General features: G+C 40.4%; 1 protein-coding gene across 1 annotated transcript in view; it reads left to right on the top strand.

Annotated features, from left to right (window-relative positions):
* SLC17A8 (solute carrier family 17 member 8) overlaps positions 1–22162 on the top strand; it is a 90003-nt gene that overhangs the window by 29281 nt on the left and 38560 nt on the right. Inside the window, exon 2 of the mRNA XM_003405624.4 lies at positions 15562–15814. Coding sequence (XP_003405672.1) covers positions 15562–15814 — 253 coding nt within the window. The remainder of the gene's footprint in view (positions 1–15561; positions 15815–22162) is intronic.

Raw genomic sequence — 22162 nt, 5'->3', positions numbered from 1 at the left:
TTTGATCCAAGAGCCTCACTCCTCTCCAGTATCATTTTCTATCTTATAGTCCAGCCTAAGCCCTGTCTGAAGAGTTGGCTTTGGGAATGGTTCCTGTCTTGGACTAACAGAAGGTCTGGGGACCATGGCCTCTGGAGTCCTTCTAGTCTCAGTCAGACCATTAAGTCTGGTCTTTTTAAGAGAATTTGAGGTCTGCATCCCACTGTTCTTCTGCTCCTTCGGGGGGATGCTCTCTTGTATTCCCTGGCATGGCAGTCATTGGTTGTAGCCAGGCACCATCTAGTTCTTCTGGTCTCAGGCTGATGTAGTCTCTGATTTTTGTGGCCCTTCCTGTCTCTTGGGCTCATAATTACCTTGTGTCTTTCGTGTTCTTCATTCTCCTTTGCTCCATGTGGGTTGAGACCAATTGATGCATCTTAGGTGGCTGCTTGCTAGCTACTCTCCAAAATGAGATGCAGAATGTTTTCTTAGTAGATTTTATTATGCCAACTGACCTAGATGTCCTCTGAAACCATGGTCCCCAAAGTGCCGCCTCTGGTACGCTGGCCTTTGAAGCGTTTGATTTATTCAGAAACTTCTTTGCTTTTGATTTGGTCCACTTGTGCTGACCTCTTCTGTATTGTGAGTTGTCTTTCCCTTCACCTAAATTAATTCTTGTCTACTATCTAATTAGTGAATCCCCCCTCCCTCCCTCCCCCTCTGCTCTCATAAGCATCAAAGAATATTTTCTTCTCTTTTTAAACTACTTCTTGAGTTCTTATAATAGTCGTCTCATACAATATTTGTCCTTTTGCAACTAATTTCAGCATAATGCCTTCCAGATTCTTCCATGTTATGAAATGTTTCATGGATTCATCATTGTTCTTTATCAATGTGTAGTATTCCATTGTGTGAATATACCATAATTTATTTATCCATTCATCCATTGATGAGCACCTTGGTTGTTTCCATCTTTTTGCTCTTGTAAACAGTGCTACAATGAACATGGGTGTGCAGGTATCTGTTCATGTAAAGGCTCTTATTTCTCTAGGATATATTCCAAGGAGTGGGATTGCTGGATCATACGGTAGTTCTGTTTTTAGCTTTTTAAGGAAGCACCAAATTGATTTCCAAAGTGGTGGTACCATTTTACATTCCCACCAGCAGTGTATAAGTGTTCCAGTCTCTCCACAACCTCTCCAACACTTATTATTTTGTGTTTTTTGATTAATGCCAACCTTGTTGGAGTGAGATGGAATCTCATGGTAGTTTTGATTTGCATTTCTCTAATGGCTAATGATCATAAGCATTTCCCCATGTATCTGTTAGTTACCTGAATCTCTTCTTTAGTGAAGTGCCTGTTCATATCCTTTGCCCATTTTTTAATTGGGTTATTTGTCTTTTTTGTAGAGTTTTTGCAGTAACATGTAGATTTTAGAGATCAGCCTACGACTGGAAATGCCCTAGCTAAAAACTTTTGCCCAATCTGTAGGAAGTCTTTTTACTCTTTTGGTGAAGTCTTTGGATGAGCATAGGTGTTTGAATTTTAGGGGCTCCCAGTTATCTAGTTTCTCTTCTAGTGTTTCTACATTTCTTGTAAAGTTTTGTACACAGTTGATGCCATGTAGTAGGGCTCCTAGTGTTGTCCCTATTTTTTCTTCCATGATCTTTATTGTTGTAGATTTTATGTTTAGGTCTTTGATCCATTTTGAGTTTGTTTTTGTGCATGGTGTGGGGTATGGGTCTTGTTTCATTTTTTTGCAGGTGGATATCCAGTTATGCTGGCACCATTTGTTAGAGACTGTCTTTTCCCCATTTAAGAGAATTTGGGCCTTGTCAAATATCAGCTGCTCATATGTGAGTGGATTTATGTCTGGATTCTCAATTCTGTTCCATTGGTCTATGTATCTGTTGTTGTACCAGTGCCAGGCTGTTTTGACTACTGTGGCCATATAATATGTTCTAAAATCAGGTAGTGTGAGGCCTCCCACTTTGTTCTTCTTTTTCAGTAATGTTTACCTATCCAGGGCCTCTTTCCCTTCCATATGAAGTTGGTGATTTGTTTCTGCCTTTCATTAAAAAATGTCACTGCTATTTGGATTGGGATTGCACGGTATCTATAGATCGCTTTGGACAGAATAGATATTTTTGCAATGTTAAGTCTTCCTATCCATGAGCAAGGTATGTTTTCCCCTTATGTAGATCTCTTTTGGTTTCTTGCAGTAGTGTCTTATAGTTTTCTTTGTATAGGTCTTTTACGTCTCTGGTCAGATTTATTCCTAAGTATTTTATGTTCTTAGGGGCTATTGTAAATGGTGTTGATTTGGTGATTTCCTCTTTGACGTTCTCTTTCTTGGTGTAGAGGAATCCAACTGATTTATGTATGTTTATCTTGTATTCTGATACTCTGCTAAACTCTTTTATTAGTTTCAGTGATTTTCTTGAGAATTCTTTAGGTTTTTCTGTGCATAAGATTATGTCATCTGCAAATAGAGATACTTTTACTTCTTTCTTGCCAGTTTGGATGTGCTTTATTTCTTTATCTAGCCTAATAGCTCTGGCTAGGACCTCCTGCACAATGTTGAATGAGAGTGGTTATAAAGGGCATCCTTGTCTGGTTCCTCTTTTCAAGGGGATTGCTTTCAGGCTCTCTCCATTTAGGATGATGTTGGCTGTTGGCTTTATATAATTACCCTTTATAATGTGTAGGAGTTTTCCTTCTATTCCTACTTTCCTGAGAGTTTTTATCACGAATGGGTGTTGGACTTTGTCAAATGCCTTTTCTGCATCAATTGATAAGATCGTGTGGTTCTTGTCCTTTGTTTTATTTATGTGATGGATTACATTGTTTGTTTTTCTAATGTTGAACCATCCCTGCATAACTGGTATGAATCCCATTTGGTTGTGGTGAATTATTTTTTTGATATGTTGTTGAATTGTATTGGCTAGAACTTCGATGAGGATTTTTGCTTCTAAGTTCATGAGGGATATTGGTCTGTAATTTTCTTTTTTTGTGGAGTCTTTACCTGGTTTTGGTATCAGGGTTACGCTGGCTTCATAGAATGAGTTTGGGAGTATTCCATCATTTTCTATGCTCTGAAATACCTTTAGTAGTAGTGGTGTTAACTCTTCTTTGAAAAAGCTTGGTAGAATTCTTCAGTGAAGCTGTCTGGGCCAGGGGCTTTCTTTGTTGGAAGTTTTTAAATTGCTTTTTCAATGTCTTCTTTTGTTATGGGTTTATTTAGTTGTTCTGCCTCTGTTTGTGTTAGTTTAGGTAAGTAGTGTGTTTCTAGAAATTTGTCCATTTCCTCTAGGTTTTTAAATTTGTTGGAGTACAACTTTTCATAGTACTCTTTATGATTGTTTTAATTTCAGTTGGGTCTGTTGTGATATCGCCCATCTCATTTCTTATTCGGGTTATTTGCTTCCTTTCCTGTTTTTCTTTTGTCAGTTGGCCAGTAGTTTATAGATTTCCTTAATCTTTTCAAAGAACAACTGCTCTTTGAATTCTTTTTTTTTTTTCCTATTTCATTTAATTCGGCTCTAATTTTTATTATTTTCTTTCTTCTGGTGCCTGAAGGTTTCTTTTGTTGCCTTCTTTCTATTTGTTCAAGTTGTAGGGATAATTCTTTTATTTCGGCCCTTTCTTCTTTTTGTATGTGTGCCTTTATTGATATAAACTGACCTCTGAGCACTTCTTTCGCTGTGTCCCAAAGGTTCTGATAGGAAGTGTTTCCATTCTTGTTTGATTCTATGAATTTCTTTATTCCATCCTTAATTTGTTCTATAATCCAGTCGTTTTTGAGCAAAGTGTTGTTCAGTTTCCATGTGTTTGATTTCTTTTCCCTGATTTTTCTGTTATTGACTTCTAGTTTTATGGCTTTATGGCCAGAGAAGATGTTTTGTAAAATTTTGATGTTTTGGGTTCTGTTAAGGCTTGCTTTATGGCCTAATATGTGGTTTATTCTGGAGAATATTCCATGTGTACTAGAAAAGATAGTATACTTGACTGCTGTTGGGTGGCGTGTTCTGTATATGTCTATGAGGTCAAGTTGGTTAACTGTGGCATTTAGCTCTTCTGTGTCATTATTGAGCTTCTTTCTGCATGTCCTGTCCTTCACTGAAAGTGGTGCGTTGAAGTGTCCTACTATTATTGTGGAGCTATCTATCTCACTTTTCAATGCTGTTAGAGTTTGTTTTATGTATCTTGCAGCCCTGTTGTTGGGTGCATAATATTTAATATGGTGATATCCTCCTGGTATATTATCCCTTTAATCATTGTATAGTATCCTTCCTTATCCTTTGTGGTGGATTTAAGTTTGAAGTTTGTTTTGTCAGAAATTAGTATAGCCACTCCTGCTCTTTTTTGATTGTTGTTTGCTTGATATATTTTTTCCATCCTTTTAGTTTTAGTTTGTTTGTGTCTAAAGTGTGTCTCTCGTAGGCAGCATATAGATAGGTCATGGGTTATCCATTCTGCCACTCTCTGTCTCTTTATTAGTGCATTTAGTCCATTTACATTCAGCATAATTATAGATAGTATGAGTTTAGTGCTGTCATTTTGATGCCTTTTTTTGTATGTTGTTGACAGTTTCATTATTCCACTTATTTTTTTGTGCTGAGTAGTTTTTCTTTGTAAATTTTGTGTTCTTCTTTTTCATTGTAGTTGATTTTGTTTTTGCTGAGTCTTTACATTTTTCTTGCTTTTTATTTTGATGTGTAGAATTGTTAGTCTTCTTTGTGGTTATCCCTATTTTTCTAAGTTTAAACCTAACTTGTATCTCTCTATATCACCTTGATTTCTTCTCCATATGGAATATCTATGCCTACTTTATTTAGTCCCTCTTTATTGATTTAATGTCATCTTTTACATAATGACATCACTGATTCCCTGTTTTGAGCCTTTTTTTTTTTAATCTGGATTTATTTTTGTGATTTCCCTGACTGGGTTGATATCTGGTTGCTCTGTCTTGTGTTCTACTTTTGGGTCGATAGCTGATATTATTGATTTTCTAACCAGAGAATTCCCTTTAGTATTTCTTGTTGTTTTGGTTTGGTTTTGGCAAATTCCCTAAGCTTCTGTTTATCTGGAAATGTCCTAATTTTACCTTCATATTTGAGAGAAAGTTTTGCCGGATATATGATTCTTGGCTGGCAATTTTTCTCCTTCAATGTTTTATATATGTCATCCCATTGCCTTCTTGCCTGCATGGTTTCTGCTGAGTAGTCCAAACTTATTCCTATTGATTCTCCTTTGTAGCTGACTTTTCGGTTATCCCTTGCCGCTCTTAAAATTTTCTTTTTATCTTTGGTTTTGGCAAGTTTGATTATAATATGTCTTGGGGACTGTCTTTTGGGATCTACCTTGTATGGTGTTCGATGAGCATCTTGGATAGATATCTTCTCATCTTTCAGGATATCAGGAACTTTTCTGCCAAAAAATCTTCAAAAATTCTCTCTGTATTTTCTGTTATCCCTCCCTGTTCTGATATTCCAATTACTCGCAAGTTATTCTTCTTGATAGTGTCCCACATGATTCTTAGGGTTTCTTCATTTTTTTAAATTCTTTTATCGATTTTTCTTTGACTATATTGTCGCCATGTTTTTTATCTTCAGTCTCACTAATTCTGCCTTCCACTTCCTCAGTTCTGCTCCTCTGACTTTCTATTGTCTATTTCTGTAATTTTATTGTTAATCTTCTGAATTTCTGATTGCTGTCTCTCTATGGATTTTTCCAGCTTATTAATTTTTTTCACTATGTTCTTGAATAGTCTTTTTAATTTCTTCAACTTCTTTATCTGTGTGTTCCTTGGCTTTTTCTGTATTTTGCCTGATCTTGTTCCTGATGTCTTGAAAAGTTCTGTATATTAATCTTTTGTATTCTACATCTGGTAATTCCAGGAATATGTCTTCATCTGGTAGAGTCCTTGATTCTTTGTTTTGGGAGTTTATTAAAGCAATCATGGTCTGCTTCTTTGTGTGATTTGATATCAACTGTTGTCTCTGAGCCATCTATAAGTTCTTGTATTATTTTATGTTTGCTCACTGTGTCCTAGTTTCTTGCTTTGTTTTGTTTTCATATACCCAAATAGGCTACTAGAGTGGGCTAACTTGATTATTGGAGCCTATGAAGCACTAATGTCCTGTTACCAGATGGCTACAGCTGTTACCAGGTAGAGCTAGGAGTCGTCCATTCACTATCCTTTATAGATTCAGCTCAGGTGTCCTGATAGTCAGCCAACTAGTGTGTGGTGCAGTCTCTTACCTACAATCTTAGAGAAGCTGTGGTGATTGGTGTATGCACAGGTTTCTGGTAGCAGCAGGGGGTCACACTCTGAGGAAGGCAGGGGACTGACAACCTTCCCCTGAATGTCTGTGAGGAAGGCACGTCCCTGTTCTCTAGAGTGCTCTGGTAGGTGGGCTCTGCAGCCATACCATAGGCACCCAGTGCTTTTACCTGTAAGGACTGGTAGGTACCACTTAACCTTGGAGCCCTTTTGCAGGTGGCTAGGTGGTGTGGTTGGAGCCTCCAGTCCTCAGGCTCCTGCTGTGGGTGGGTGAAGGCCTTTTTTAATAAGCAGAGCAGTATCAAACTTCCAAAACCTGCCTCTCCACTTCACAACTGAAAAAGTTAGGGCTCAAACAAATTTGTCCTTGCAATATAGTAGCCAGATCCCATCTGGTGTAGTGCAACCACCTGGATCCATGCAGGGGTGAAAGACAAAGTCTGCAGGTTGCTTGTACCTGGACCAGAGGTGCTTCTGCTCTGAGTTTCCAGATTAGGGGAGTCAGCAGAGTATTTTTCCCCATTTGTTAATTTGTTCCTTCTCCAAGGCCAGGAGAATGGCTCAGGGAGTGCAGCAGGACCTATCTCAGGCCCAGGGAAATCAACTGTTAATGAAGCTGGCTGGGGCAGAGAGAGGAGGGATCAGATAGCTAGGAGAGAGTTCTTTCAAAAGGAGGAGCTATTAGATCCATGGGGTAAATTAGACAAAATCAGAGGCATGTGTAGCCTGTGTGTGGTTGCTGGTCCTTGCTGAGATCACCAAGATTGCCCCAGGGGGTTGGGATCATGTCCCGTGCTTTTCTTTTGCTGAGGCTGCAGCGTCCTAAACACCATGGCCCACCCCACTGCAGACACGCCACAACGTCAGGGGTGCGCTATTTTGCTTGCCTTCTTTTGCCGAAGCAGCCATGTCCCCAAAAACTACTATCAGCCCTGCCGCAGTCATGCCAAGGAATCAGGGCTGAGGCACTGCTGTGGGCTCAGCAGCTCCTTGCTGCTTCTGCCCCGTCTCTCCCTCCCCGTTCATTCAGTCCAATTTCTTAACTTTGCCTTTGATGCTCAGGGTTCCTAGCTTGTCATGTATATAATCAATTCACTTGTTTTTTCACGTCTTTGCTGTAAGGGATCACCAGAAGCGTCTGACTACTCTGCCATCTTGGCCCCACCCCCCTGCTGGCAATTCTTGGTGTTCCTCTGCTTGTAGAAGATCCTTACATGGTATCTGTCTCCCTCCTATGTGTCTCTGTGACTATTTTGTTCTTTTATAAGACAATACTTACCCATTGCCGTCGAGATGATCTTGACTCATAGTGACTCTATAGGACAGAGTAGAACTGCCTCATATGGTTTCCAAGGAGCACCTGATGGATTTGAACTGCTGGCCTTTAAGTTAGCAACTGTAGCTCTTAACCACTATGCCACCAGGGTTTCGGAACCCACCCTACTGTGGTATGACCTCATTAACATAACAAAAGAAAACTCTTGTTTCCAAGTGGGGTCATATTTACAGGAACAGGAGTTAGAACTTCAACACCTATTTTTAGGGGACATAATTCAATCCATAACACTATAAATAAGCAAGTAAATGAATAATAATTTAAAAAACTCAGAATATCATCTCAAGTTCTGCTCACCATGTGCTTTGAATGTTAACTTTCTTGTCTAAAAACGAAAACAAACAACACTTTTTTCACAATTATCGTAAACATTTTAATCCTAAGTAAATAGTTCAGGAAGCAACTAAAGGCTAGTTAGCATACCTTCAGCAATTAGAACCCTGGGACTCAGATGTTTACAGGGCAATTGTGTATGTGGATAGGGATGTTTACTTTCTCAGACTGTCAAGGACCAGATGTCACCCTGGAAATAATGCAGATTCTTTTATCTAAAAGACTATAGGCAAGCATCTAAGGAAAACAGTCTGGAACACAGAGCTATTACAGATGTGTAAAGTCCTCCACTTCTTAGAAAAGTTCTTTTTTCTGTCTTATTCTTAAGTAACCCCCTTCCCCTTTATTAAAAAAACAACTCTTCTGGGCAGCAATAAATAGGACCTTGTGGTTGTTGTTAGCTGCCTTTAAGTCAGTCCCTGACTCATGGTGACCCCATGTGCAATAGAATGAAGTCCTGCCTGGTTCTGCACCATCCCCATGATTTGTTGTGGATCAGACTGTTGTGATCCATAGGGCTTTCACTGACTGATTTTCAGAAGTAGATTGCCAGGCCTTTCTTCCTGGTCTGACTTAGGAAGCTCCACTGAAACATGTTCAGCATAATAGCAACATGCAAGCCTCCACTGACAAACAGGTGGTGGCTGCACATGAGGTGCACTGGCCAGGAACTGAACCCAGGTCTCCCATACAGAAGGTGAGGATTCTAAGTTCTCCAACTAGGGAGTGATGTCTGGAATTGACCCACCAATTCCATTTAGACAAATGATTCATTGTGTCCTTACTGTGCACCAGGTACTAGATGAGACACCCAAACTGGAATAAAGGTGAATAAGATATGGGTACTACCCTCGACATGCTCACAATCTATTGGGGAGACCTTCATTCATTCATGTACACAAATCAACAAATGTTTATTCAACATCTACTCTGCTGATGAAAACAAGTAACTATAATTTGGTGTGATAAGTACTCTAATACAGCAATGTACAAAATGCTAAGAAAACACCTGGAATGGTATTCTCTACCCCTTGCCACTGAATCCATTCCAACTCATAGCCACCCTATAGGACAGAGTAGTACTGCCCCATAGGGCTGCTAAGGAGCACCTGGTGAATTCTAACTGCCGACTTCTGGTTAGCAACTGAGCTCTTGACCACTGCGCCACCAGGGATGGTGTAAGTCCTAACATTTAATTAATACCTCCTCATTTATTGGTGTTAATATTTTACCTTTTTTATTTTTTTATAGTAGTGTAAGCTCATTTAATCTTCATGACAGTTCTGTGAGATAAATATATTCATTTTACCTATGAGGAAATGTGAGATTCAGGAAGGCCAAGTTCCTTACCAAAAGCCACACAGTTTGTACATAAGTGGCAGAGCTGAATACCAAACCTGGTCTACCTGACTGTGAGGAAGCCTGGTTTGTTCCACCATATGGACTGAGGTGATCCTGAATCTTCTCTGAGTTTGGCCATGTAAGAAAAGTACCATTATTTTACTGTTTTTGAAACAAATAAAATTTGACATGGAGGCTCCAACCTGATAGGAATTAAATTTTAGTTGATATTAGTGTGCCCTGCCTGCTACACCCAGATTGTGCAAAGGACTCACAATCAACTCAGAAGGTCCCTCTGGTTTTTGATCTACATTTGTTCCTGGTTCCATGAAGCCTGGTGACTTAAGGGAAATTTTTAGAGGCCAGAGACCCAGTGTCCAGGACCCCACAACCCCCAACATCCTGTCTCCCCCTAGGCAGGGCTATAAGGGGTGGCCTCAGGGCATGGTGCTATAGGTCCTGCTACTTCTGCTACTCTGGGAACCCAGACCTCCTTCCTTTGGGGACATCTTCCTCTTGGTTACTACTTTTCCCTCTCTTCCCATCCTCTGTGCTGTTCCTCATTCTGGAAATTCTCAGGACATCTGGGGTCATATCTTGCTTACGGAGGGTACTTGTCTTGGTTTGGGTCCTCTAAGAAGCAGACACCAAAACTGGATTAGATACCAAAACCGAAACCACCCATTCATGGAGATCCTGTGTGTGTCAGAGTAGAACTGTGTTCCATAGGGTTTTCAAGGCTATGACCTTTCAGAAAAAGATCACCAAGCCTTTCTTCTGAGGTACATCTGGGTGGGTTCAAACCACCAGCCTTTCAGTTAGTAGTTGAGTGCTTAACCATTTGTAACATCTAGACTCTGGGTTAGACACACGAAAGATTTATTGAGGGAAATTGGGGACAGAGGTGGAGGAGGCTGGAAAGCATTCTGACAAGGAAGCTCTTAGTGGAGGAAAGAGGAAGTAAGAAAGTTTGGGTAGAAAGAGTCTCAGATTATATTGCAGTACTATGAGGTTTCCACAATGCCCATGGGGAGTTCTACAGCCAAAGTCTTTCATCAGAGGAGTCCTGCATCCTGCAGGAACAGGCCTGCCTTATACCCCTGCTGCTCTCAGTCCTTGGCTGGGAGCAGCCTGTGAGTAGTATAGTCTCCACACCAAAGTTGTGATGGATTTCAAGCCCAGCAGCTAAGGCTGTCTTTAATTAAGCTCCTCAAGGTAGGAGATCTGAGTGCCTACAGTGCTGAAAAACACCAGTCTTTATTTATGGCTGTTCATTTAAAGCATCTTCGTGTGTATAGAGATACGCTAAACTTATGAATGGTAACATAATTTTATTAATAGCAGTAATAATAACTAGTAGTGCTTACCATTTATTAATACAAAGCTTTTTTAAGTACCAGGCACTGGGCTAAATAATTTGCATGCATCATATCATTTAATCATTAAACAAGCCAATGAGATAGCTGTTATTATTAGCCCCATTTTGGAGATGGGATATTGTGGCCTAGAGTGGCCAAATAGTTTAGCCAAAATCTCGAAGTTAGCACATTTTAGGAACAGCATTTAGTCTCTGACTCCAGAGCCTGTTCTCTTAAACACTCTGTGGTGCATGGTGGCTGGGCAAGAGCTACAATGTATCAGATGCAGATGACAAAGTGACTCAGGAAGATAACCGAAGGACAGAGCCTGGCATGCTGAGAAACACATGTGAAAGGGAACCAGGAGATCTAGACAGCAGGAGAAATGCTTCCCGTCTTGTCTCTATTGTCTACTGGCTGGGTGATTTTAGGCAATCTGATCTTGCTTTTTGAAATACAATTATGTTTTACATAAAATGGGAGTATTAGAATTCCTGTATCTCACTGAGGAGACCTGGTACCACTATGGTTTAGTACTTCGCTACTAACTGAAACATAGTTGGTTCAAATCCACCAGCTGACAACCTGCTCCCTTAAAGATTGTTGTTGTTAGGGGCCGTCAAGTCAGTCCTGACTCATAGTGACCCTATGTATAACAGAACAAAACACTGCCTGGTCCTGTGCCATCTTTATAATCATTGCTATGTTTGAGGTCATTGTTGTAGCCACTGTGTCAATCCATTTCATTGAGAAACCCGTTACTGTTGAGTTGATTCTGATTCATAGTGACCCTATAGGACAGAATAGAACTGCCCCATAGGGTTTGCAAGGAAGGCCTGGTGGATTCGAACTGCCAACTTTTGGTTAGCAGCTATAGCTCTTAATCCCTATGCCACCAGGGTTTCCATTTCATTGAGGGTCTTCCACTTTTTCACTGACCCTCTACCTTACCAAGCACGATGTCCTTCTCCCAGGATTGGTCCCTCCTGATAATGTGTCCGAAGTACGCGAGACGAAGTCTCGCCATCCTTTCTCCTAATGAGCATTCTGGCTGTATTTCTTCCAAGACAGATTTGTTCATTGTAATCTTTACAGAAGCAGATTGACATCTTTCTCCTGTCGAGCGGCTGGTGGGTTTGAACTATTGACCATTTGATTAGCAGTTGAGCACTTAACCACTGCATCACCAGGGCTCCTACCTTAAAGATTACAGCCTTGGAAATGCTATGGGGAAGTTTTGCTCTGTTACATGGGGTCGCTATGAGTTGGAATCAACTCGATAGCACACAACAACAACAACATATCTCACTGAGCTGACCTAATGATCAAATAATTACGTATGTGAAAGTATAATACAAATATTAGTGTGGTTGTTACATGTTATTTCTACCCTAGCTAATATCAGTAATACTATTATAATAATGGAATCCCTGGGTGGTACAAATGGTTAATGAGCTTGGCTGCTCACCAGAAAATTGGATGTTAGAGTCCACCCAGAGGCACTTCGGAAGAGAATTCTGATGATCTACCTCTGAGAAAGAAAAAAATCAGCTGCTGAAAATCTTATGGAGCACAGTTCTACTCTGACACAAATGGGGTCACCATGAGCTATACCTGACTCGATAGCAACTAGTTTTTTATTATAATAATGTGTCAATATTAGAATATCAATCTTCCATGTTAATCAAATTACATATGATTTGATGCCAGAAATTCATGGAGACCATGGGGGCTGTATAGTATAAATGGTCCTATCATCCAAATGGGAGTCCCGGTGGTACAGTGGTTAAGAGCTCGGCTGCTAACCAAAAGCTCGACAGTTTGAATCCTCTGGCCACTTCTTGGAAACCCTATGGGGCAGTTCTACTTTGTCCTATAAGGTCAGTATGAGTCAGAATTGACTTGACAGCAACGGGTTTATCATCCAAACGACTCTCAGAGCTAACAGCATCAATGCTCAGTATAGTAGAAAAGATTTATAGAATTATTTTGAGGATTAATATAATCAAAATAGTTGGAATACATTGAGTTTTTACTATGCGTAAGTTTCTATTCTAAATGGTCTAAATATAATAATTCATTTATGATAATCTCAAAAAAACTTCACGAGGAAGAAACTATTGTTATAATTCTCAGTTTACAAATGAAGAAACTGAAGTCCGAGGAGGTAAACCAAAACCAAACCTGTTGCCATCAAGTCGATTCTGACTCATAGCAACCCTATAGGACAGAGTAGAACTGCCCCATAGAGTTTCCAAGGAATGTCTGATGGATTTGAACTACCGACCTTTTGGTTAGAAGCCATACCTCTCAACCACTATGGCACCAGGGTTTCCAAGGAGGTAAAGTAAGTCCGAATTATACGGCTAAGTAAATGGAACAAGTAAATGGAACAGTCAACAAACCCAGGTGCACTGGCTCTTGAATTGGACATATATTGAAGAAGAAATAAGGCATCCAGAATGATTTTTTTTTTTTTTGGTCATTATTTGTGAAAAGAAAGCTTTTAGGAATGTGTTCTATTAGGGAGAACTCAGTCGGACTTGTTAAGTTCAAGATGCCTATTATGTGTCTCAGGAGATGTCAAATAAGTCAGGATATGAAATTTGGGAACTGTAAGCATATGCATGGTATTTAAAGCCCAAAGACTGAATGAGATTGCCTTCAGAGTATAGACAGAAAACATAAAGTGTCCGAGAACTGAGTCCTTGGACATTCTAGGTTTGCATGTCAAGGAAATAAGGAATCAGCAAGAGAGACAACATATAAGAAGTGACTGGAGAATTATGAAGAAAACCAGGTGAGAGTGGTTCCCTGGAGGAAAATAAAGTAGTCAAGAAAAAGAAAATAATCAATTGAGTCAAGGTCAATTAGATGAGGATTGAAAATGACCTTTGCATTTAATCATGTGGAGGGCACTGATGACCTTAAGAGCAGTTTTGGTGGACAGCTGAGGGGACACCTGATTGGAGGGTGCCCAAGAGAGCATGGGAGGAGAGGAATTGAAGACAGTGACTGCAGACGATTCTTTCAAGGAGTTTTTCTAAAAAGGGAAGATGAGGAATGAGGGGGGAATAGCTGGAGGAGAAAGTGCTTTTTAAATTTTAATATGGGAGAAATAAAAGCATACTTGTACGCTGATGGAAATGATCTAGAAAATAATTGATGATGAAGTATGGAAGGGGTAGGGTGGAATAATATCCATGAGTAGCTGAGAAGGGTTGGGATCTAGTGCCCAGATAAAGAGGTTTTCCTGCCTGGGCTAGAAGCATAGATGACATCCTTTGGACAACCTCCATGCTTCTAGAAGTAGAGAATTTAGAAGAGAAGGTAGACTATATCAACATTAATATAGATAGGCAATGGTGGGAGATTGTTGAAGTTCTGATGTGATTGATTCAATGTTCTTGTATATCTATTAAGCTTCTAATCTAAGCCTACAAGCTGAAATCAAAAGCTCTTTCCTTGCTTTACCATTAGTTTTCACTTTCATTTCAACACAGCCTGGATTGTCCAGTAATTATAGTGGCTTGTATTAGTCCATTAGAAGAGTCTTTTGTCCCTTTCTAAGTTCATCAAAACTAAGAGCTGGAGGAGCGCAGAGAACACGTCTTATTCTTTTTTTGTTCTACAGTACTTAGAACAGTGCCTGACATGCACAGTAGACTCTCAATAAATATCTAGTGAACTGAATTCGGTGCAGAATATTTGTTTCTCTATACATGTGCTTAAAAACTGGTTTTACTTGAGTCATAAAACACAGCCAAGATTATGTTGATTGGCAAATAATTTGTGTTTCAATCTAAGTATTATGTTAACCCTTGTATTAGCTATTTATTATTGAATTTAATATTCATGAAAACTTGTAAGCCTTGCTTATTTTTGTAAAGTCTTGGACCCTAATTGGTCCATAGCACCTTCTTCAGAAGTTGCAATACGTGAGAAAGTAAAAAAGGTATATTTTATAATGGGCAGATAGTGTTCAGTTTGCCTAATTACTTAAAAAAAAAAAAGAGTAGATTCACTCTAATGGACGTGCCATTTCCTGAGCCAATAGAATAAATGAAAATTCCTATCACAGAGATAAAAGGTGCCAGGGAACCAACTCCTCAGAAGAAAGATAGATAATAGATTGTGATAGAAAATAAACCCCCCACCTCCACCTGTCTGTCTGTTTGTTGTACTGTGGTGACTTGAGTGTTGCTATGATGCTGGAAGTGAAATTACCAGTATTTCAAATATCATTAGGGTCACCCATGGTGGGCAGATTTCCCAGACTAAAATAGAGAGTAGGAAGAAAGGCCTGGCAATCTACTTCCAAAAATTAGCCAGTGAAAACCTTATAGCTAGCAACAGAGTATTGCCTGATATAATGCTGAAAGATGAGACAATGGTGCTGGACTGGACAATTTTTCACTCTGTTTTACATAAAGTCAATATGTGCCAACTTGATGGCACATAACAACACCTCCACTTAGCATTTTAATAGCACTTAGAAATAGAATCTTCCAATGAATTAATTTTTTATTGTATATCTTTTTAGGAAGCATCAATGACACAAAAACTAAGGTCAAGCATAGGAGGTAGGTGAATCATGTAATGTAGGTGAAGCCTATCAATACCTTTTCAGCAGAAAGCTCAGTATGTTATGTTGTCAAGGACACAGGCTCTGGACTTGAATCTGCCTCAAATAACTTAATTGGGCATGATAATAACCTCTTGGGGTTGTCATGAGATTTAAATATTTAATGTCTATAAAAGGGCAACTCAATATCCAGAAAATCAATAATTTTACCCATTATGATTTATTTAAATAATAATAATTACTTTTAAAAATTCAGGGGGCATCCTACTTTGGGTTTTCCTTTCCTTTTTTTTTCTTGCCTACTCCTGGCCTTTCTTCTCTGTTATTCTTTCTCCAATGTAGAAAAATTGATGGAACCAATGAGGAAGAAGATAATATTGAGCTGAATGAAGAAGGAAGGCCAGTGCAGACTTCCAGGCCGAGCCCCCCACTGTTTGACTGCCACTGTTGTGGCATCCCCAAGCGTTACATCATCGCCATCATGAGCGGGCTGGGATTCTGCATTTCCTTTGGGATTCGGTGCAATCTTGGAGTTGCCATCGTGGAAATGGTCAACAACAGCACTGTGTATGTTGATGGAAAACCAGAAATTCAGGTTGGTGTCAATCTATGGTGAGAGCTCTTTTGACCACAGCTAAATAAAAACTTTGCTAAGTGAAAGAAAGCACTTTAATTCATTCATCGATGTGACAAAAATGTAGAATGACTACCATGGGCCAGACACTGTGCATGGTGATGGGGACAGAATGGTGAACAAAGCGGAGTGGAAGATGTACAGATAAGAAATGGAGACTACACGTAAGAAATCAAAATTCGGGTTTTAGGTGCACAGTACGCTCAGGGTCATATAGAAGGGGCCTTTGTCCAGACTTTGATGTCATGAAAGAATTCCCAGAAAAACTGATGGCTGAACATGAAAGATGAGGAGGAATTTGCCAGGCAGAGTGTCTTAGTCATCTAGTGCTGCAATAACAGAAATACCACGAGTGAATAGCTTTAACAGAGAGGAATTTATTTTCTCACAGCCTAGTAGGTTAGAAGGGGGAGGCTTTCTCTCTTTGTAGGCTCTGAAGAAGAGTCCTTCTCATCAATATTCTCCTGGTCTAGGAGCTTCTCTGTGCAGGAACCCGGGGTCCAAAGGACATGCTGTGCTCCTGGTACTTCTTTCTTGGTCATATGAGGTCTCCCCTCTCTACTAGCTTCCCTTTCCTTTTATCTGTTGAGAGATAAAAGGTGGTGCAGACCACACCCCAAGAAAACTCCCTTTACATTGGATCAGGGGTGTGACCTGAGCAAGGGTTTTACAATTCCATCCTAATCCTCTTTAACATAAAATTACAATCACAAAATGGAGGACAACCACAGAATACTGGGAATCGTGGCCTAATCAAATTGATATACACATTTTGGGGGGACATAAATCAATCCATGACAAAGAGGGTTTTGGTGGAGTGGAAGGCAGTGTTTGACAAGTGGAAGTAATAGCAAGTGTGAAGCCTTGCAGAAGAGTGAGAGAGGTAAACAGAGAGATACGGGGTGGGGGAAGGGAGAGAGAGAGAGAATGGTATGTTTTAGGAGCTGAATCAGGAGTTCTTCACCTTTTTCTTGTCAAGGACCTCTTTGGAAACCCGGCAAAGCGCCTGAACCCTTTGTCAAGGTAATCTTTAAAATCCATAAAATAAAACACATATGATTATAAAGGAAGCCAAAACAAAACAAAAAAGCAAACCCATTGCTGTTGAGTTGATTTCTGACTCATAGCAACCCTATAGGACAGAGTAGAACTGCTCCATAGGGATTCCAAGGAGCAGCTGGTGGATTCGAACTCCCAACCTTTTGGTTAAGAGCTGAGCTCTTAACCACTGTGCCATCAGGGGTCCAGATTATAAAGGAAGTTATATTAAAATAAAACAACCAAAACCCAGTGCTGTCGAGTCGATTCCAACTCATAGCGACCCTACAGAACACAGTAGAGCTGCCCCATAGAGTTTCCGAGGAAACTATGTATTAAAATACAGATATCAAAATATTTTAAAATCAAATTTGTGACATAGAAGCACATGGGCTTCTTTTGTAACACATTAGAAGACAAAGTCCAGCAATGGGTCTAAAAATTACTGTAATTTTAAAGTTCAAACTGTAAATGATAGTTTGAAATATTGACAACAACTATAATATGACATGATGAACATATTTATGATTTCCACTGCTGACAAAGTTAGTTTCTGATAATAGCTACTGTGTTTGTTTTCTACATTCATGGTTGAACAAAATGCTTAAATTGCAGTTTGCAGTTAGTGAAAATAAAGATGTGAAATTTTCCTACCCAAGTTCACAGATCCCTGGGATTCCATCCTTGGACTTCAGGTTGTGAACCCTTGGTAGGAGGGGTTCCACATTTACCCACCTAAGTTCACCCCTCAGTAGGGGTGAGCAACAAGAGATGGAGGCAGCAAGGTAAACAGGCACCAGACTATAACAGGCCTGGGAAGTCATTTAAGGGAGTCTGGGATGGGCTTTAAACAGAGAGGTGATCTGTGTCCTGGAATGCCCACTGCTCAATGGGAGGAGTCTGGATTAAAGTCAGATAAGAGTGGAGGCAGAGGCCCAGCTCAGAGGCTGTTGTGGTCATAAGCAAGCATACTTCTGCTATAGCTTAAATGGTGTAGATTTTATGAATCACTGGAAATATAAAATCTAGTTTGTTTCTTAAATGGTACCAGTACCACCAGTTGCCATCTAGCTAATTCCAACTCATGGCGACCCCAGGTGTGTCAGAGTAGAACTGTGCCCCACAGGGTTTTTAATGGCTGGTTTTATGGAAGTATATCACCAGGCCTTTCTTCTGAGGTGCCTCTGAGTGATTCCCACCTCCAGTCTTTCGGTTAGTAGCCAAGTATTTTAACTGTTTGCACCACCGAAGGACTCCTCTTAAATGGTAAACCCAGAAAAGTATTGAGGCTATAGGAGAAAACCCAAACTAAAATGCATGTCTAGTGCATTGTTGTTTTTAGGTACCGTCAAGTTGGTACCAATTCATAGCAACCCTATGTACAACAGAATGAAACACAGCCCAAACCTGTGCCATTCTCACAATCATTGTCAATCCATCTCATTGAGGGTCTTCCTCTTTTTCGCTGACCTTCTACTTTACCAAGCATGCTGTCCTTCTCCAGGGACCGATCCCTCCTGATAACAAAGTATGTAAGATGTGGTCTCACCATCCTTGCTTCTAAGGAGCATTCTGGCTGCACTTCTTCCAAGACAGACTTGTTTGTTCTTTTAGCAGTCCATGGTATATTCAATGTTCTTTGCCAATACCACAAGTCAAAGGCGTCAATTCTTCGATCTTCCGTAGTCATTGTCCAGCTTTTACATGTGTATGAAGTGATTGAAAACACCATAGCTTGGGTCAGGCACACCTCAAGGTGACATCTTTGCTTTTCAACACTTTAAAGAGGTCTTTTGCAGCACCCAATAAATACATGTTTTATTTAATTGAATAATTGAACAATTATTCTTAAATGGTAAGCCTAGAGAAGTATTGAGGCTATGGGAGAAAAACCAAACTAAAATGCATGTCTAGTGTACACCCAATAAATACATGTTTTATTAAATTGAACACATGCAATGGAGTGACTCAAGTGGAAATTCATTCATTTGCAGAGAGAGATCTTTAATAATTCTCTGGACCCCACTCATATTTGGAGAAACATTCAGATCAGAGTTTCCCAAATTTGTGTTTGGGAAATCACTGTTCTGCAGGCCGTGCTGCAAAGATGGCGCTGTGAGAAATGGGGAATGCTGGGTCATACAGATTAAATGGGCATCTTTCCTTGGCCCTCGGAGCTTTTACTGTCTGTGTTCCACAACTCTCCAAGAGGGGGATGTGGCATGAGGTTATTTCCTGCACTTACCTGATCACAGAACACTTCCTTTCAGGCATCACATGGAACAGTCTCCTGCCAAGCACTGGTTTGGGAAAATCTGATTTCAGTCCGTTAAAAAGAAGCCTTTAATTGGCCTGCAGGCTTTTTTTCTTTTTAGCCAAGAGATTATTCTGCTACAGGAAAATAGCACCATGGAGACTCTTCTGACTTGGCTGTGGATGGCACAGCTGAATCTGCTCTAAAAGGATATCCTGGTCGGTGTGTGTGTGTGCGTGTGTGTGTGTGTATGCAGAGGGGAGTACTCATGCATTTTAAAAATAAAGAATGATGTATATTAGCAGGTTTTCAGATGTGTATCACATGTATTCTTTCAGCCCTTTGTGAGCAAGGCCTGCTAATTAAAACTGGCCTGCTGAGGCCCAGATCAAAATGAGATGCTGGTTTGCATTTGTTTGTTGCCTGACAAGACAGGCCTGGGTCAATAGCATCTGTTTTGAGGCATATGGAAAAGACATTTTGATAAACCCAAGGAATAATGCTAGTGTGTACTCGCTAGTTTCCATGGTTTTGCCCTTTGGAGTTTTAGAGAAATTGATTAAGATCTAAAATCTGCTTTACATCATTTTCTCTGGCCTGAAGATTGGTAGTTTAGTAGCATTTCAGAAGCTCTAGCACAACTCCGATTTACAGCAGATCATTTCTCTCTTGTCCAAACAGAACATGGCTTAGATACCAGCTGAGCATGCTCAACCCAATGACAAAGATTTCGCTAATTGTATCAGGAAAGGCTTGGAATGGCCTGTATTTTTGTTTATTTGTTTTATGGGGGGAAAACTAGATATTTTTATGATGACATCTTTTTAAATTCCTCATTTTCAAAAGAAGGGAGAGGTAAAGAGTATGAATGAGTAGATTTTTCAAACATGTTGCATATGTTCTACTAGGGGTATGAACGATAATTTTAGCTGATGTGTGAATAATAATTTCTTAGCTTAGTAGTTATGAGTTAAAACATGTGGAGTGCTTAGAACAGTGCCTGTCACCTGGTTGGCAATGAACGATGGAAGTTTGAGAAGCCTTGCAATGATTTCTCATTAACCTCAGGAAGAGCATTTCACATGTTGTTTATTATCTCTGGAACACTGAGCAAATCACCCTTGTGTCCGGTCAGGGATTGCTGGTGGCAAAGAACAGAAGCACAGTGAAACCAGCTCAAGTTAAAAAGGGGATTATTCCATCCCTGTAGGGGATCTCAAGGAAACAAAGTGCAAAAAGCAGGTCTGCTGTATTGCTGTTGTCCATAGCTGCCACTGACTCAGCCCCTGACTCATGGTGACCCCATACACAATGGAACGCAACACTGCTTAGTCCCGTGCCATCCCCGTGATTGGTTGCAGATCAGATCATTGTGATACACAGGGTTTTTATTGGCTGATTTTTGGAAGTAGGTGGGCAGACCTTTCTTCCTAGTCTGCCTTAATCTGGACTAAGTTTCTGCTGAAACTTGCTGTGTACATTTGTGTAATTTGTGCCAGGAACAGGGTGCACCCTGAGGTGGAATGGCAATCCAGGCTGTGCACCACCATGGAGAGGGAAAGGAGCTTTTGTGCAATTATTTCCAAAGCAGGAGCAGAGGCTCTGTGGGGTGGAGCTGGGCCACACGGGAACTAGACAATCCTCAGCTAAGGTCTCCAGCTTGCTTGTGCCACAGAGTCTCCCATCAGTTTCATCAGCAGCGGCTCCACTTCCCTGTGACTCTCCAAGGTTTGCTTTCTTTTCCATGGCATCTCACTGCCCTCCAAAGCTTAAGTTCCTGGAGCCTTTGCTTGCCCTGACAAGACTTGGCCCTGACTTCATGGGGCTGAGTTCAAGTGCTCACTATTGTCCAATTAGAGTCTCTGGGTTCAGGTGAAAAAAGACAGAGAAAGAGAAATGCTGATTGGCTGAGTCGAGTCTTTGGCTTGATTCTCTCAATTTAGGTGTCCAGTCAGCTGGGGTTGTCATTGGGAGGGTCCCATGGACAAACAGGGCAGCCTGGGCTTCACTGGGGGAGAAAGTGTGATCAGGAAGGCCGTAACAGGCATTTCTATCAATTCTTGGCAAACTCTTGGTGTCCTATGGTGAAATGAACGGAGCTACTGTGTAGGCCAAATGAGATAATTTATATTAAGTAACTCAAAGTATTGGGAGGATTAAGCGGGGAATAATTGGAAAATATCTTAATAAAATCGTGTCCTTCCTCTTCTCAAACCTTCCAATGGTTTATATCTTTCTTTGAGTAAATGTCAAGGTTCCTACCATGACTTAAAGGTCCCTGCATCATTTGATTCCTTGATTTCTCATCACCTCTCTTACTTTAAGTCCTCCTCCCCTCTCCCTCACTCATTATCCTCCAGCTATACAGATGTCCAGAAACCCTGGTGGCGTAGTGGTTAAGAGTTATGGCTGCTAACAAAAACGTCAGCTGTTCGAATCCACCAGGTGCTCCTTGGAAAGAGTATGGGGCAGTTCTACTCTGTCCTATAGGGTTGCTATGAGTTGGAATTGGTTTGACGGCAACGAGTTTGGTTTGGTTTTGGTATACTGACATCCTGCTATTTCTCTAACACACACGACACATTCCTACCTTAGGACCTTTGCGCTTCTTTATTCCCTCCCTTTCTTCAGGTCTTTAGTCAAAAACCACCTTCTCAGTGATGCCTTCCCTGACCATTCTAGCTAAAATTTCACCCAGCTTGTCCTCCCTCAACATCTTCCTATCTCATTCCCTGCTTTATTTTTTCTTCTCATCATGGGCCACCATCTAACACAGTACATACTTGTTTATTATTGTTATTTTATTATTGCTGTTGTTACTGTCATTATCCAGCCACCCTCACTGGAATCTTCATGAAGGCAGGAATTGATGTTTTTATTCATTACTGTATCCCCAGAATGATGTGTGGCACATAGTAAACACAGCATAAATATGTGGCAAGCTGATTTGAATTAATGATTGCGAGTTCCTTTTTATTCTTGACCTTCAACTTCCTAATCTGTAAAATGGGAAATAG

The sequence above is a fragment of the Loxodonta africana genome, chromosome 4 (genome assembly GCF_030014295.1).
Source record: "Loxodonta africana isolate mLoxAfr1 chromosome 4, mLoxAfr1.hap2, whole genome shotgun sequence".
NCBI classification, from domain to species: Eukaryota; Metazoa; Chordata; class Mammalia; order Proboscidea; family Elephantidae; genus Loxodonta; species Loxodonta africana.
The sequence above is the reverse complement of the archived record's forward strand: the minus strand, read 5'-3'. Positions and strand labels throughout refer to the sequence as shown.